This window comes from Clinocottus analis, unplaced genomic scaffold (assembly GCF_023055335.1).
Source record: "Clinocottus analis isolate CAN_PGR_092001 unplaced genomic scaffold, fCliAna1.0.p SCAF_13, whole genome shotgun sequence".
Lineage (NCBI taxonomy): Eukaryota > Metazoa > Chordata > Actinopteri > Perciformes > Cottidae > Clinocottus > Clinocottus analis.
Genome location: NW_027175854.1, coordinates 9,152,072 through 9,169,304, shown reverse-complemented (window position 1 = coordinate 9,169,304; position 17,233 = coordinate 9,152,072). Strand labels below are relative to the sequence as shown.

The following is a 17,233-nucleotide window of genomic DNA, read 5'->3' as shown; positions in this document are numbered from 1 at the left end:
AATGCTTTTTGACAGCGTCTTTATTTCAAGTTTTACATTTTATTATGTCAGGATAAAACTATATCAAACTGTATAAAATAAATTGGGTGATCTGCAGAAACTAATGAAACCATAAACTCTGAAGGAAAACTGTAAAAAATCATTACATACGACAACGTATCGAGCAGCGTCTCTTTAAAAGTGAGCACGAACATAATCCCCTCACTCTGTTGTAACGCAACACGCAAAAAAAACATCTACAGTGCTACTTTAAACCTGAAACCCCATCTAGCCTCAGCAAAACTATAACATTTGCATAAATAGAAGTAAAGGGTATAGATACACATATATAGTAACACTATCGTGTCAGACTTAAACTAGATTTAAACTAGAATAGACTCAAACGTACACTTGCACTGTCCTTTCTATGTCATAAGGAGGACATACACTCACCTGAAGGATTATTAGGAACACCTATACAATTTCTCATTAATGCAATTATCTAATCAACCAATCACATGGCAGTTGCTTCAATGCATTTAGGGGTGTGGTCCTTGCCGAGACAATTTCCTGAACTCCAAACTGAACGTCAGAATGGGAAAGAAAGGGGATTTAAGCAATTTTGAGCGTGGCATGGTTGTTGGTGCCGGATGGGCCGGTCTGAGTATTTCACAATCTGCTCAGTTACTGGGATTTTCACGCACAACCATTTCTAGGGTTTACAAAGAATGGTCTGAAAAGGGAAAAACATCCAGTTTGCGGCAGTCCTGTGGGCGAAAATGCCTTTTTGATGCTCGAGGTCAGAGGAGAATGGGCCGACTGATTCAAACTGATAGAAGAGCAACTTTGACTGAAATAACCACTCGTTACAACTGAGGTATGCAGCAAAGCATTTGTGAAGCCACAACACGCACAACATTGAGGCGGATGGGCTACAACAGCAGAAGACCCCACCGGGTACCACTCATCTGCACTACAAATAGGAAAAAGAGGCTACAATTTGCAAGAGCTCACCAAAATTGGACAGTTGAAGACTGGAAAAATGCTGCTTGGTCTGATGAGTCTTAATTTCTGGACCTTGTTGAATCAATGCCACGTAGAATTAAGGCAGTTCTGAAGGCGAACGGGGGTCAAACACAGTATTATTATGGTGTTCGTAATAATCCTTTAGATGAGTATGTAACAACTACATGAGTTTTATATAAGATTAATATGAAGAGGTCCAACTATTTGGCTTGTTTACACATAGAAAGAGCACGTGTTAAAATTCTGTCGCTTAAAATTCAATAAATACTGTTTGTTTGAATTTCATAGTGCATAGAAATGTGATATTTGGCTGTATAATGAATGGATGGCAGTAAGTTAAGGCTTTTGGCAGAACGGTTTGAGATGAATACACTGTATACTATGTATGAACAGAACGCGTACTGTAACCATGTATAAGTAATATTCAACCTCTCAGCCAAGTTTTATGTGACAAAAGTATTGGCAACTGGAGAAAAGGTGTAGTGTGTTATGTCAACTTTAAGAGAACTGCCAACCTCTCATGTAAGTCAGTATTGTGATACAGTAAACAGAAACAACTCCACCATGAAGCTATTGAAGCTTTTGCGTGGCTCCACCCAGCGCTTTTAAAAAGAGCAAAAGCAGATCTTTAAACCAGCGTGCCGGTGTTTGTTTCATTCTCACTCTCCAGATGAACGGGGAGAGAGGAGCAGGTCCAGTAGTGGAGCGCACAGTGTACTGTACGTCCTGCTGGTACGCGCTTCCACCTTCAAGGTCACAATGCAAGATCGGTGGCGAGGGTAGAATGACACTTTGACACTTAAAATCAGTAATGGCAGTAAGTAGGAATGAGGCAACCATAGAGTGGTTTATCTTTTGGATTCTGATTGCAGACGGCTGCTCTCTCCCGGTGTAGTTACGTTCTCTCACGCAGGCGCAGAACGTGGCGGCGGTCCGCTCTGGTCTTTGAGGTGTAACAAAGTGTAGTGTAACAAACATTTGCGAAACAAGTCTTGATATATGAGGAGACACAAACACAACTTCCTCAGCATTATCTTAGCACTGCTGGGTCAAAGAGACACGCTTCATAGACACGGAGGTCTACATTATGTATGTATATATAAGCTATGCGAGTGAAACGCACGTGAATGAAGGATGTCTACGGTTAGCAAACGGTAGAGAACGATTATCACCTGATAATAATAATAATAATAATAATAAACATTCTGCAAAGCCAACAGAAGATAAAATAAAAAAAGCAAGATGTAACAAACACTAAACAATTACAAATGGATGTAAAAATGGTTGTAGCGCTTGGAAATGCGGCGCCAAAGCTCTGACTAAAATGGAGCGCACCTTTTGCACTTCATGTTTTCTTTTCCCCTCTTGAAAACTAACCGGTTAGTTACCGGTCAATGGGTGTCGGCCTATTGAAAGAAAAACCTAAAACTGAAATCGCTAAGGTTAACACTAGCGTTTTGAGACTCCTCCCCCCTCAGCGTTTCATGAAGGCCTGCATCATCTCCAGCGGCAGCGGGAAGATGATGGTGGAGTTCTTCTCGGCGGCGATGGTGTTGAGGGTCTGGAGGTAGCGCAGCTGCAGGGCTGACGGAGACTCGGCGATCACCAGTGAGGCCTCCTTCAGCGCCCGCGACGCGTTCATCTCTCCCTCTGCGGCGATCACCTGGGGAGGAGATTCACACGGAGGGTGAGGGACCAACGCCGATGTTCAGAAATATGTGAAGAGAAGAAAGCCGTTTGAGAAGACGACCTCCTTCAAACAGAACCCCCCCCCCTCCTCCCGTCCCCCGTACCTTGGCTCTGGCCTCGCGGCTGGCCTCGGCCTCAGCGGCCATGGCTCTCTGGAGCTGTTGGGGCAGCTTGACGTCTTTGATCTCCACCCGCTCCACCTTGATCCCCCAGTCGTCCGTGGCGTCATCCAGCGTGGACTGAGGAGACAGAGCGTCCAACACATGTCAACCATTTACTCTGTGATAAAGAGGGAGAGAGAAGATGAAGATCGAAAAACCAAAACTCTTTTCCCTTTCAAAAAGGAAAACTATCTTGCCCTTTTCAATTTGTCCAGCAGGTGGAGCCCATGTTTCTCTCCTGCAGACGCTGAAAGTAACACATGCAAAACTGCAAACATCATAAGCCTCATAGTACTGCAGTATTAATGGATTCATTATTACTTTTGTACATTACGAACTTCATGCAGATGAGAGCCGACATAATCGGGAGCCTTGCAGCCATAAAGGATGTCAATTCAGTCCTGTACCAGATGATGGCGGCAGACCCCCGAGAACGACCGAAGAGGAGAAGGAGGTTTAACCATTCTCTTGTTGCATTTCCTTATTCGTCTCAGTGGGGCTGGTGAACAGGATGTGCTGGTTTGGAGAAACCCCAAATTAATGTGATGAAAAAGCCTAATAGGGAGAATGGCGCCACTTCAATGCATGACGCCGAACGGTAAATTCTCACACACCATTAGCGAACCACAAGAAGAAGTTAGATCGATATTCTCCGCACGGACATCATGGAAGAGGCCGAAGAGCTTTGGAGCGGATGCTGACAGAGGAAGCAGGAAAGGGAACCAGAGAGTGTTGATATATGGAGGTGGGCGGTGGCTTCATCCGTTCTCACAGAGTTTTGCCGGTTTTCTGAATGCCAAAAGTCACATCAGAACGCTTTGCAAACTCTGGATGTTTGCTGAAAACGCAGGCAGCATTTCAGCAAAACTAAAACTTTCAGTCACGCTTTTTCATCACGTTCATGTTCCCCCTGCAATGTCACAATGCATGAAACAACACAGGCTCACGTTTGTGTAAAATCCTGTAATATTACTCCCAAGGCTCTTTGGCTTCTGACATTGCAGAAGGGTGTGTGAGGAATACATATTGAATCAGTTACTGAAGTGCAAACATAAACTGGAAGTAAAAGTATAATGAATAAATAAATGATTGAACTCAAAAAAGGCAAACTAACAGCTGTGCTCTACACAGAACACAGGATTAGCTCAGGTTTTCTTAGTTTACAGCAGATACACATCTTTACTGCAGTTTGTTAGTTTAACTGACACAGAGTTCGCTGGCTTGAAGGCAAGGTGCCGCTGTAATCCTGCATTCTGTTTTCTCTTTCTAGCCAATCAGAGTCTCATATTATCGCCTGTGTCTATTTTTACTGATGACATATGTTCATATGAATATGTTTTCTGCATGATGCTTGAGGGTGCCCTATTTCAGAGATCAAGACTTTTAATACATACATCAATTCTGTAATATTACTTCAGACGGTCTTTTGTCGGATAAATGGTGTAAAAAAAAAAAAGCCATGGCGGTGGGTTTGTCCCCACGATGGACACCTTCGATAGCACACATAGTAATTTGATCTATTGTTAATACCTGCAAAGGCCAGACAGGAAGTGCAATTAAAAGGGTGGCACTAGGTTTGCATGTTTCTTTTTTACCTCTTTGAATTATCTTCTGCTTTCTCCTTAATGCTGTTTGTAACGTGTTTCACGATGGCCCCGATGAAGTTCACTGTGCTAAACTGTAAACAGTAACGCTGCTCTCGAATATAATACAGCTTCCATATTTAAGTGTTGCGCTTCTCCATGCACCTTGATAGAAGGTAAAGTTGTGCGAGAAACACCCACTCTGCATCCACGGTAAATATACAAATACTTTGTGCAGCTTTCCCATCATAATAACTTTGTCATTTGCATTCCGATGTTTACGCCAACACAGCTCAGAGGATATGCTTCTACTGGAGGAAAAGCAGCACGCAACATGAAAGAGGAGACTGAATGTGGGTAACAGAGGTGACGTCCTTTTATGGCAACGGTTTTACCAGAATATGAATTTTTTAACGTCCTAATCACCAAATTACCAACAAATATAATAACAAATAATACACGTTTGATCTGTCGTGTTTTTTAAAAAGGTCAAGTTTAAACTAATTTAAACGAATTCAAAATCATAACCCTAACCCAAACCCAGCCTTGTATAAAAAAGGTCTACACTGTCTTTTTCATCCTGGTGTTTGGCTGCACTGGGTTGAAAAAGAATGGAGTCCACGATTTAACCTCACTCGCGTTGAGCAACGACCAGCTGAGCTAGCGGCGGCGGTCTACTGCTATGGAGAGATATTAGCACCATCGTGCTACATTAAATCATAATGGCAGCTAACAGCGACTGGACTCTACCTGCATGCTGTGTGCGATTTCTTCGCGGTCAGACAGGATCTCTGCCAGGTTCTTTGTGCCCAGGACGTTCCTCAGGGTGGTCTGGGCCAACAGCCGGGTCGCGGCATCGGCGTTAGTGATGTTGGCCACAGCCAGAGTGGCGTTCTGGACCCGGTAGTACACCACGCCGTCGACGCTTACCGTCACAGAGTCCTTGGTCAAAACCTGAGCGCGAGCGGGACAGTGATTGAACACGCAGGGTTAAGAATAAAAAATAAAAAAAACAGGCAGAAATTGTTTAGCGATTACAATTAACTTGATGTCCTTTAAAATGTGACAAACGTATTTGTTTTATGTAATTGGAAGTGTGCGCGTCGTACCTCCTGGGGGGGGATGTCGAAGGTGATGGTGCGCATGTCCACATTGATGAAGCTGTCAGTGCACGGCAGGATGAAGAACAGCCCTGCGGAACCACAAGAACGCAAATAGTTCTGAACAAAGACTAAAGCCCCTGTAAACACAATAATGAGAAAGCGTCTTCACAAATGTTTGAAAACACCGGGATGAATGGAATTCTGGCAGGGGGCCAAGTCGCGCTCTCTTTGTAAGACTGCAGCTGTGCTGACAGCGAGGCAAAGCTGTGGATATCTGCAGCTTTCATGAGCCGGTTTCAAGTCGCAATGATTGAATTAGTGCATTAAACAACACGTGGCATGTGCCTGAGTGAAACAGACGTGCGCGAGGTGTGCGATCATTTAGCGAACATTAATGCCACGCCAGTAAAAAGACTAGCGGGGCTGCACTTCCTGTGAGGATATTGTGTTTTTAAATGGGGAGATCACAGCCATCTGCTGAGAAGGGAGGGGAGGAGGAAGACGACAGCAGTCGTCTCGTGGCGTTTCCTTCGTGACATTTCTAGTATTCTCTACGATTACGGTTCCTGTCAGATGAGAGGAGAAGCCTTCGTTGTTCTCACACAACCATCTTGTGGTGCAGTGGAAAATTCCACAGATAAGCTTCGTGGAAAGTCCCGTTTGCAGTTAACATCTCTGTTTATGGGAAAAGGAGAAGTTCGCACAGATGCAAAATGCTCCACAAACACAGACTTGTTTTAATTTTAACTATCCCAGCAAGCCTGTTTCAAACTGCAGTAAATATGCACGGAAACGCTCCAAGTCACAACTGTATAAGAGCCGCTGTAGACGGAGAGGGAGACGGGTTGTGAGCGTGAGGAGAGGGGCGTTGCAGGGGAACTAAATGCTGAATTCAGCTACAACATTGGTTCCTCCAGCGACTCAGTATCATGAAGTTTGCTGGCGGAGAGCTATAATTACTCCACGCTGTCATGAACGGGGTCCCCAGGCACGCCGAGGAGTCACATTTCAGCATTTTGAGAGGACACTGTCTGTTTTCTTTTTTAGATCCCGTAAAACAAGAAATCAAAAGATGAAAAGACAGAAAGTTATGAGATTCATGCAAATTGTTCCTCGTGGGAGTCTGTATTGTTTTATTTATTTTTTACTTAAATAAATCCACCGCCTCTCCAAACAGAAGTCACATCGCTGAGAATAGAACGATTAAATCACTCAGACCTTGAACATAAACGTATGCAGCATCATCGCCAGAAGTATGGCTCTGTGGACTGGGATCCCAACGAAACCTTCTTGTTGTTGTCATTATTAGGCAGACATATTTTTCCATTGGCAATTTTGTACTTGTAATATGTATTTGACATGTGTCAACCGGCCCTACAAAACAAGGATGGGTGGATGGGTGGGAAAGTAATGGTAACACCTTCTCCCTTGAGTGCAATTCATCCCACACAAACAATTTTCAGCCATTTTAGCAGCCTGGCTCTCTGAGTGAAAATGTCCACCGGCACGTTGATGTAGTTTTCAGGGAAGTGTGTCAACTACGACTGGCTGGATTGCCGTGAGGTTTAGTGCAGAGATTCAGGTCACCCTTGAGATTGAATTGTAATTGTAAGATCATTTACATTAGTCTCAGTTGTTTCTAGCGTTGAGTGTCAAACTAAAAATGTGTATAAGGGCGCAGCTGCATCACATTCCTTTGGGCCTTGCGTCGCTGTGCCCAAGTATAGCCTCACAGAGCTGCTAGCATGGTGGGGGACCCTTCAGTATTGTTTAAAGTTTTTCCAAAGAGTGTATACTCTTTCATAGATTGAAGATGTCTTTCAAGAAATGCAACCGCATATTCCTTGTAGGAACCACCCACTATAACGTGGGTTTAAAAATGGTTAATTGTGTGATTTTAGACCTGTTGACAATCACGAGTCAGAGGCAACACATGATCAAACAATGAGTGACTGCACCCCATTGCATTGGAGGCCAGTTGATATCTTAAACAAAAAGGATTTCTACACTATCCACAGCACTGGCATCATATCTGTGCTCTGTCCAATTTGTTTTATTGTGGTTTATGCAGCCTGTATGTCGCCACCGGTTTAGATCTTAGTCAGTCTGCACACAAAAAAGCATCTTGCTGTAACATAGTCCAGTGGGAACATAAACCCATCATGTTTGAAGAAGAACAATATGTCAATATTATACTGATATCAGAGTAGATATTGCCTTAGTGTTGTATTTTAACACTAAGGTATTTTAAGTGATGTGATTCTGAACCAACTGTTCTATCACTTTAATTTACCCACTTGGGTATTAAATCCACATTACTGATGATCATTTAAAAAAAATGTTATTCAGTAATTATTTTGTGAAAGGACAAAATAGCACACCCTTCAATATCATCACAATATTGACAGAGGTATTTGGTAAAAAAAAGTGTTACGATATTAGATTTGTTGGTGTATTAAAAAAAACAAGAAGAAAAGACTGACCTGGACCTTTGGCGCCTCCTCGCAAAATACGCCCGAGGCGGAAGATAATGGCTCGCTCATACTCCTTCACGATCTGTGTACAGAGACAAATTACAGAAATGGCTTGGAGAGGAGTCTGTTCTTTTTCTAATTTGACAGTCTACATGTAATTGGATATGCTAATGGTTACATATTTAAAAAAGCACATAATTGCACTGCTCACTGAGGATACTTTTAATAAAAGAAATGCTAATGAGTCACTGACTCTGAAGGTTGTTAAATAAATACACATACGCTAGCTTTCCTTGTAAAGTGGACAATAAACACTCGCGTGGACCAGCAGCTGACCTTGATGCACATCCATATGGAGATGGGCAGAGTAAGCAGCATGAGAAGAATGGAGAACGCGACCAACACCCAACCACACAAGCCGATGTCAGAGTCTGAATTCTCCAAAGCTGGGGGAGGAAGAACACAAGTACATCCATGGAAATACCTCAACATACACAGAATTTGATACATGTGCAAACAGCTGTTAAAAAAGCTCATTCATTCACTCTTGCTAAAAGCACACAATTCTAATCCAATCATGCACCAGAGCAGCTTTCATCCATCTCTGAAGACCCGCTTTTTGTAAATGTGTATGATTAGTCAGGTGTCACACCACTTCCACCCACACAAACCACAAATTCAATGTTAGACCGACCACTTGGCAGCCACATCATCACCCACTCAGCCTGCAGCGTTTCACTAGATCAGTCAAAGTCGGATACATACATGCAGCCATTCAATGAATGAGAGCCCTACCTTGAACATCTTGTAAATTCATTGGACCTACAGACAAAGTTATAAGTCAGAACGCCATTGAACGACTTACAGTAACGTTGCAGTAGCCAGAGCTCAAAAACGGATACATGGTATTAAAAAGATGACTTGATATACGCCAATCAATGATTGGCCTGGGTTGAAGCTAATGCTGCTCATCATCTTCATCCCTGACGTTACGTCACTGACATAATCACTATACTGATAACCACACCCAGTGACTTCAGCTACTAGCGTAGCTAGTTTGACCTAACGCAGAACAATATTATCAATACACATAACGTAAACAGACACATGTTAACGTTATGTGTTTGAAATGATTTTAAAGCGCTGTCCCATTACCTCGTTCAAATATGGCGCGAGCTGGTTAACGTTTACTGCCGTTACATTGACCAATTAAACGCTCACCGTTATTAATATCAGCTCGCTTGTGAGCTAAACGTGCTAACGTTAGTTAACCTCGGCTAGCTAGTTAGCTGGCACGCGCTAACGTGCGCTGCTGGGAGTGCGTTTGATGTTGTTAGGGTTTATGTCTTCACCTCGCCAGTAACGGCGGACTCAAATAACCACAGGGGTTGTTGACTCGGAATGAACCGCTATGACGGGCAAGCTGCGCCTAAAAAGAGGCGCATTTAAGAAGCAAGCAAAGCGGTACCTGATGGACGGTCGCGTCTCCTGTTGTCTTTCATTGCAACCTCTTCGCTGTCGGTATCCATAGAACAATGTGACGCTGATAGCAAGCAGTCGTAGCCTCGCGTGCACTGGAGTGACTGGCCGTGTTCCCTGCGAGCTGCTGAGTGGGGTGGTGCCCTCTCGTTGTGTTTTTACCCTTTAGATTGACTTGTAGGTGCCATGACGCGAAAGGGAGGGACGTTTTCCGGGGTACACGGAAGTGGACGCGTCTCAGCCTTCAAAATAGTGGAACAGATTCATACGCACAATTCAATACTACATTTCATAAACTTCCCAATTCACCAACCCAAGGGGATCAGGTGCTGCTAATCTGTGACTGACAATTCAAACTGCAAAAATGGAAAACATGTGGAAATACCCATAGCAGGCACTGGCTCAAGGTCCTCCTGGGTTGGGGGTCAGTGCCTCAGAGGTCCATTTTTAAACGCTTCGCCCACATATCAAGGGTGGCCAGGGACCCTATTTTCTGTGGCAGCTGGGCTCTAAATATGCCAGAACTTTAAACTGGCTAATCAAAAAAAGGCTATATATAGGCCACTGTGTGGAATGAGTTCACAGCTGAAAGCAGCTCCCATTAATAACCATTCAGCATTCAAGAAGTGTATTGTCACTCCAATTGCTTCGAGAATAATCGTGTGAAATACTTTCCATGAATATAAACCTATTGCAATTCAAAGCGGACACATCTACGTGCACGGGGTGCCTGCAACTTGCCATGCCTGTTTCTGTAAAGCTGCAGAGCGAGTTTAAGTGGGGCTTTTTGGTTTGTCATGTGACTTGTGGTAGGTGAATAAAAACATCCACGGTGGCTATATAAGAAATAGGAAAGAAGAAAAATGAAGATGACCACTTTTAAAAATATCTTTTGGAGAGCAACACACATATGTGTGTTTCATGATGGTCGTTAACAAAAGCATACACACACTTTGACATGAAACAAATAATAATAATGAAGAGCAACACAATGAGCTCCATAGTGACAATGGGCATGACACGTCTTGGAGGTGTGTGTGTGTGTGTGTGTTGTTGTCATCAGTTTCAAACTTAAATTACTATTTGTATTCATCCCATTTACCTTATGCATTGTGTCAATTATGCATTCATGAAAAACACATCACCACAATAGGTTTAAATGTATTTAGCAATTTCAATTGAGAATGAGGTCAGTATTTGGATGGACATCCAGCTCTAGTGACCACTGGTGTCAGTATAGTCCTATATCCCTCTCAAGCTGCCTATATGTCTGTGTGCAGGGCAAAACATCACCCATGGAAATACAAGTCTGGCCTTTTGCAGCATGCTGCTGGAATCCTGCCTGCTGGTTTGTTTATACACTTGATCCTCAAGTGATGTGGTTCTGTAGCGGACATGGCCGTTCAATTAAATGAACTGCAAAGACCTGGCCTTACTTACAATACATTATTAGACTGGTGCACATTTTTAGAGAACTGCATATTTTTAAAAGCAAAGTATAGAGTTCACTGTAATTGAAAGCCCGTAGATATCCTCACAGCACATTCATGCAGGTATTATTATAAGAATAATAGTGAAGCCATCAGCATTAAATCTTATAGTCACAAGCTATAAAATAATGCAGATTTTGGAGATGTGTATTTGGGAATTGCTTCAGTGCCCTTTTTTTTGTGGCCCGATCCATATTCGTAAGCCTCATTTAGTCCCGGCTACTATTTCAATGGCAGCCCCATCCGTGGAGTTCAGGTGGCGGCCTGCACAGAAAATCCAGGCAATTCCAGCAAGTGTGATTATCCTGGGAAAGTGAAGTGGCAGTGGTTGTGCATGTTGGAGTGGCCCAGAGCTCCATCCCATCTAATCCTCTTTTAATTAGGGTGAGAGAAAATGCGGGACCCCTCCTGGATTAGTCACAGCACATTGACAAAGCACCAGGCTGGGACCAGTGTACAGGTCTGGTGGCCAGTGTGACCAGTTAGGTGCCGGGAAAACCCTGTCGGGCGTGTAAAAAAATCCCCACTCATTTCCCAGCGGCTACCTGGAGTCTGGCCTCCCTGCTTCCATAAAGCAAAGTGTCTTTGGTCTCTAGTGAACTGGGAGGATAAGTTACAGCGTATGATTTGCTCATCTCCAGTCCCCCCCCACACTCCCTTTTCCCTCTCATTTGATAGGCCACTGCAGTCACACTTGCTCCCTATTATCCACCCTTTTTGCTAATCCTACAGGGTACTTTGTCCTCCTCGTTATCTCTCCCAATCCCTAACTAGCTCTCTTCATGCTCTATCTGTCCGTTTCTCCATCCCTCCTTCTTTTCTTGGTCTATAATTGAGACTCAGCCTCATGTTGATGAGGATTGAGGTGAACAAAAGAATCGGTTAACAGCCAAATAGTCCGCGCTGCCTGCTCAGATCTTTGAACATGTACAGATAGGGTTTACACTAAACCAGTTTAAGGTTTCATAAGAAAGTCACGCAATTAACATAGATTACAATTATTATAACGCTTCAGGTCTACACGCATGTTTTTTTTTTATCGATGCAGTGCAAATGATACGTTTTAGGGTAATAGAGTTTTGAAAATAGCTGTAACTCCCAGATGATTTTGTTGCATGTTCAGTAGAATTTTAGGTCAATAGAGACACACCACTGGAAAGAGTTTTGATTTAACAGATTTGCTCAAAGAACTGAACAATGTGTATGTTTGAAAAGTGATTGGTTAAGTGACCACTGGGGGTCACTGGGGTGGTTCCAGTGAGTTCCTGGTTTATAGACTATCAGCTGACTACAGCAGTGGAGAAAGATTCAATTGAACTGATCTGGTGTAATTAAAGTCTACAAGAGCATTGATTTCTGTTTAAGTTTATAAAGATAATCAGTTTGTTTTGTTTATTTATGTCAGAGCCTAAGGAGTCAGCAAACAGAACTCTCTGGAAAACAGAAAGAGACTGGGAGCCGGATCAGTGATCTGGTCTGGTGATATATGAAGAGTTCTGGGTTTCATGGTTATCAGGAGTATATGGGCCATTATGTATTTGGGTATCAAATAATAATGATAAATAAATGGTGTCACATTTCTGCAGTTGGTGTTGTGAAAGTGTTTGTGGACTGTACAGTGTGACAAGATGGCAGTTGAGGTATGAATTTATCATTTCTCCATGAATAACAACTGTCAAGACAATCTGCATAAAGTATATCACCATGTTCCCAGCTGTTGATTTCCCCTGCAGAGCCAACAGTTGCTATTCTGAATGTTTGAATGTGGTAGATGCAGTGACTTTATATGGTGGATTTTGACCACATTGTGTAACTTCCATGTGTTTTAGTGATCGTTCATCGTGAGATGTTGTGCACAATGTACTAAAATTTCGACCTGTTGGATAAAACACTGAAAATGTGAAAATGCCGGGACAAAGCAGCGACACAATTTCAAAGAATGTCAAAATACAAGTGGAGGAATCTGTACCAACAGATGGAAGACTGAATCAGAGCCAATTGCGCTTCACGGAGACATTTGGCACCTGCGACAGACATGCTCTGACACCATCACGGTTTCATCGCTGGATGCCTGTTGCAGGTGGCAGACATTTGACTACAGCCTTCAGGACCTGCTGTATGTCTGTATTGACATCCAAAGAACGGTACAAAACTTCTTTTCTCTGATTTTCATATCTCATACTCAGATGATGATGAACACATAAAAGGACTTGTATTTTATGAGAGGTTCCCAGAGTGGGAAACTTAAGTATGATAGTGTCAATAAGTCAAAATGATGTCTGATATGGTGATAGTTATTTAGGAACAATATTAGTTCCACCAGATATATAATAGTATCGTTTGCATACATCCCAAAACTTGCTGTTACTGTACTAATAATCCTGATAACATTATTGTGAGATCTATAGAAAACTTGACAAAAAAACAACAATGCTGTGAATCAAATTCATCTTTAACTTTGTTTATTGTGCATGTCGGCTCTTTTTTAAACAAATGACTTGCACTCAAAAGATGAGAGCGTAGTTGAAGAGAAAGGCTCTCATCAAAACTGGACAAAAGTGTGATTTAAGAGGCACTGGATTATTCATACAATATTTCCATGTGTATTATGAACACAATATTAATAATTCATTTTTGATTCTATCATTGTGATTGAGTCCATCATGTGAATGCAGCTCGAACCGGCAGGTAGTTATCTTAGCTTAGCATAAAGACTGGAAGCAGTCTCTCAGATTCTCATTTGTTGATTTCATACGTACATAATCCAGTTTACAGACATGAGAGAAGTATTCATTTTCCCATTTAAATAAAATTCCCATTGCCAAAATGTCAAACTCTTAGTAAATAGCCCTCTCAGGATAATCATGGTAGTGGATGGAAATAACCACTCCATGTTCCACACTATAAAGAAGTAGTAAAACAGAGAAAAAATCATGATTGTTGGTGAACTTAATCCCCATTTGCCAAGTGCTCCCCACTGCTAGTTTGTAAAAGACATGGTGGCAGACAGTAATGCTGAATATGAGTGTATCGTAGGCCAATATTGATCCTCATAGATTTGTATATGCCTGACACGCTTATTATGTGGACTGAAGGCTTGGGGTCACACAGCTGTTGAGGGCTGGGTGAAGCTCCCTGAGCAGTGTATGTTAGCTTCACTGTGGCTGAATAGCTCACTGAAGCTGAATAGCTCACAGTGGCGGCTAGTCTTCAGCATCCGATTCTCTGGACATTAACATCAGACAGGATTCATTGAGGAAGATGAGGTGAGGTAGGCGTGGTATCAGAAATGAACAAACTTTAGTCAAAGTTCAGCTCGTCCTGCCTCTCAGCCTGTAACACTGGGTGGCAGTGTGTCCCTCTAAACAGAAATCTTTCACCTCCAGCAGAGGAGCTCCGTCTGTGAGGAGTCATTCTCTGAGGCTACCTCGCCTCGGTTAGATCAGTCTGAAGATTATTAATAGATTAATGCTAAAAAAAAGACTTTACCATTGGCTAAATCACTGGGAATTATTACCAATTACTTTGATGAATGAGATAAGAAGTCAACATAAACCTGCCATGTAGACTAATAGAATAAAATGGTTCATGCAATTTGAATGAATGTAGACAAACAACATTTAAAGTCAGTCACTATAACATTTTCTTTGCTTTAATCTATCGAAAAATGTATATTTGTAAGGGGTGCACTCATTTTGTATACAATATAGATATTATTTTTAAAGATACAATACAATCTGTTTAATTAATTTAAAATATGGTCATTGCCATGATGGCAGGTGGTTTGCTGTTTCTAAATCTTCCTAAAAGTTCATGTGCTGCATGTCTAGATTTCTAATCTTAATATAATCTGAATAATGTTGTAAAACTCTCCAAAAATCTGTTTGAATTAATTCACTTAAACTGTATAAACACAAACACGTTTACATTTTAATATTTCACCCTTAAATCAAACTAGACAATGTGGTTACTTTAATTATTCATTTGTTTTTTAAAATGGCATTAAGAGCAAAAACAAAAAAGATTTCCACACAACATTTTTCATGGATGTCACATCCACAGTACAGCTGTTGATCCTTTACAGAGTTTTATAATCCAACAGGCTGACAGTCATAGACGAGGCCTAAGGGATTTATCAACTCTGTATGAAGGAGCAAGTAGGGTCAATTATAAAATCACACTATATATATTTTTCCCCTTTTCCATTTTGATCGAAACACAGAAACCAAAATGCATTGTGAAAAGAAACACAAAAAAAAAAAAATCAATTTCCATTATTACATATAATACCAGATTATCCTGGAAAAGTCTGCGAATAAGCTTCCAACGTATGATTTCACTCCAAAAGTTGACAGTGAAGATTGAGGTCGCAGAGGTCACAGCGAAGACAAGCTGAGAACTTGTAAATCCTGTCAATCTGTTTTCAAATTACTGCGGTAACAGCATGCGAGGTGTTGTTTCCGTGTATTATGGTAATGTGATAGCTGAGGCGGGCCTTGGTCTGCAGCTCCTGTTTGTTCGCAGGTACCGCGCTCGCTGCGTTTGGCATTCTGCTCCACTTCTCCCACTGAAATGAGTTCTCCCTCTCTCTCTAAACTTACAGAGGATGCGGCGCCCACACAGCTGTTCTCCCCTGAGCTGGCGTACATAAAACATAAAAGGCGAGCCTATATGAAAAATGCACAGAGCGCTGGAATATAATGTGCTTGATACCCTGCTGCCGGCGGGCAGGCGAGAGATAAAGAGAGAGGCCTGCCCTGGATAGATTCCTTTTTCTGCAGAATTCGTTTGACTGCAGGCTTGGATGGCTGCCTGTGCAAACATTTACTCGCCGCGCTCAATCCGTGGATCACATTACAAAGATTGATTGTTCACTTGCCTCTCACCCTCCACTGTTTCATTGGCCAATATGAAATCAAATGGGACTCTTGAAAGAGGAGAATCTGAGGGGTAGAGTTGTTATGCACAAGAATAAGTGACTGTGCTTCCCGGGGCGGACGCGAACGAGCCCGAAACGCGTGCGTGCGTGTTTTCGAGCAAATTCCTCCCATTGTTCTTGTGTTATTCGAGATGAATTGGAATGCTGAGTGCCAGGCAGTGGAGGAAAAAAACACACACACACACACACACACAAAAAAAACAAATCAAAATGATTGTTGCAGTTGAAAGAGTGGCACATCGCGAGCGTGTTCCCCCTCCCTCATATCGCCATGTAAATCAGCCGAGCCGCCGTGTGAACTCGCGGGACAATTAATCCGCGACACACAGGTGCCTCGCTACCTACCGCCGCGTAATTGCAAAGTTCACAAAAGAGCTAAATTAAACAAGGGAAACAATGGGTCGCGCCTGCTCTCTTTGGAGAATTTGTAGTTCCAATTAAAGCGGCGGGGCTTGAATTGTGCGCAGACACGGCATCCCGTTGGTCGTGCCAAACCTTGGCTCATAATCATCATTTTCAGCTCGAGCAATTGCCAAATATTTACTCAGTTGTTTTTAGGGCCTCTGGGTACTGTATCTAGAAGCCTAACTAAGAAAACAATTGTTCAGGAGGCAGAGCGAGAACTCATAACGAAACAATCCCTGGGCCCTCGGCGCGTCGCCGGGAACCAGATCGAAACAGACATTACTCTCGGCTCAAGGTGACCCACAGCTTTTACCCCGGGTCTTTTCCAACCAACTACACCAGCCGAGGCCAATCACATCCACAACACGTAATGCTTTGCAGCAGGCGGACACTCGCCTCTTGTTCTGATCAATACAGAGAAACAGAGTGAAAAATAAGCACAGGCAAGGACAGGAGGTGTTGGATGTTGGTGTGTCACGACTGCTCGAGTGGAAGTAAAGAGGCAAGGCCGGGTGCTTTGACCTCCGGGGTCGGAGGGGTCAGCACACGGGTACCCGGGGCTTTCTCCTCGGCTAACCTGCTTTCAAAATAACCAAACTGCTCCCGGAGACCCCGAGCAGCAACAGATTAGCCCCCCTCCGCTGCATCTTGTCCTCTCCTGCCAACACGCTCGCTCGCTCTTTCCCATTTCCCCCCGGTGTCTTCCTCCCATCATCATTTTCTTCCTTCTCCTTCTCCTGCCCTCCCCTCTCCCGCTCGCCCCCTCACATCGTTAGCATTTAGATAGTTGAGAGCAGAGGAGCTTGGGTAATAGGCTTTTCCCTTCCCTCCATCCCTCTCTCCCATCTTGCTCAAATCAGCTGAAGTAAGAGGGATTAAATCAAAAGAACAACAATGATGATGAG

At 42.9% G+C, this 17,233-nt stretch overlaps 1 protein-coding gene across 2 annotated transcripts; it reads right to left on the bottom strand.

Moving 5' to 3' along the window:
• Nucleotides 1-2: 2 nt before the first annotated feature.
• stom (stomatin) lies at nt 3-9,680 on the bottom strand. 2 transcript variants are annotated; one of them, XM_068574814.1, is made up of 8 exons: nt 9,484-9,680; nt 8,811-8,837; nt 8,352-8,461; nt 8,025-8,097; nt 5,548-5,630; nt 5,189-5,392; nt 2,799-2,933; nt 3-2,668 (listed from the first exon to the last, which is right to left on the bottom strand). In XM_068574814.1, the coding sequence occupies exons 1-8, from the start codon at nt 9,542-9,544 to the stop codon at nt 2,480-2,482; spliced, it is 882 nt and encodes a 293-aa protein (XP_068430915.1). In that variant the 5' UTR covers nt 9,545-9,680; the 3' UTR covers nt 3-2,479. The 2 variants fall into 2 exon arrangements, with proteins under 2 accessions (XP_068430915.1, XP_068430916.1); XM_068574815.1 differs by lacking the exon at nt 8,811-8,837.
• Nucleotides 9,681-17,233: the final 7,553 nt, after the last annotated feature.

Bases quoted from the DNA above. Each gene is read 5' to 3' on its own strand.
- stom (XM_068574814.1), bottom strand. From the start codon at position 9,544: ATGGATACCGACAGCGAAGAGGTTGCAATGAAAGACAACAGGAGACGC. The intron at 8,838-9,483 runs GTACCGCTTTGC...CTTTGTCTGTAG, and splicing joins GAGACGCGACCGTCCATCAG to GTCCAATGAATTTACAAGAT. The intron at 2,669-2,798 runs GTACGGGGGACG...TCTCCTCCCCAG, and splicing joins GCCGCGAGGCCAGAGCCAAG to GTGATCGCCGCAGAGGGAGA.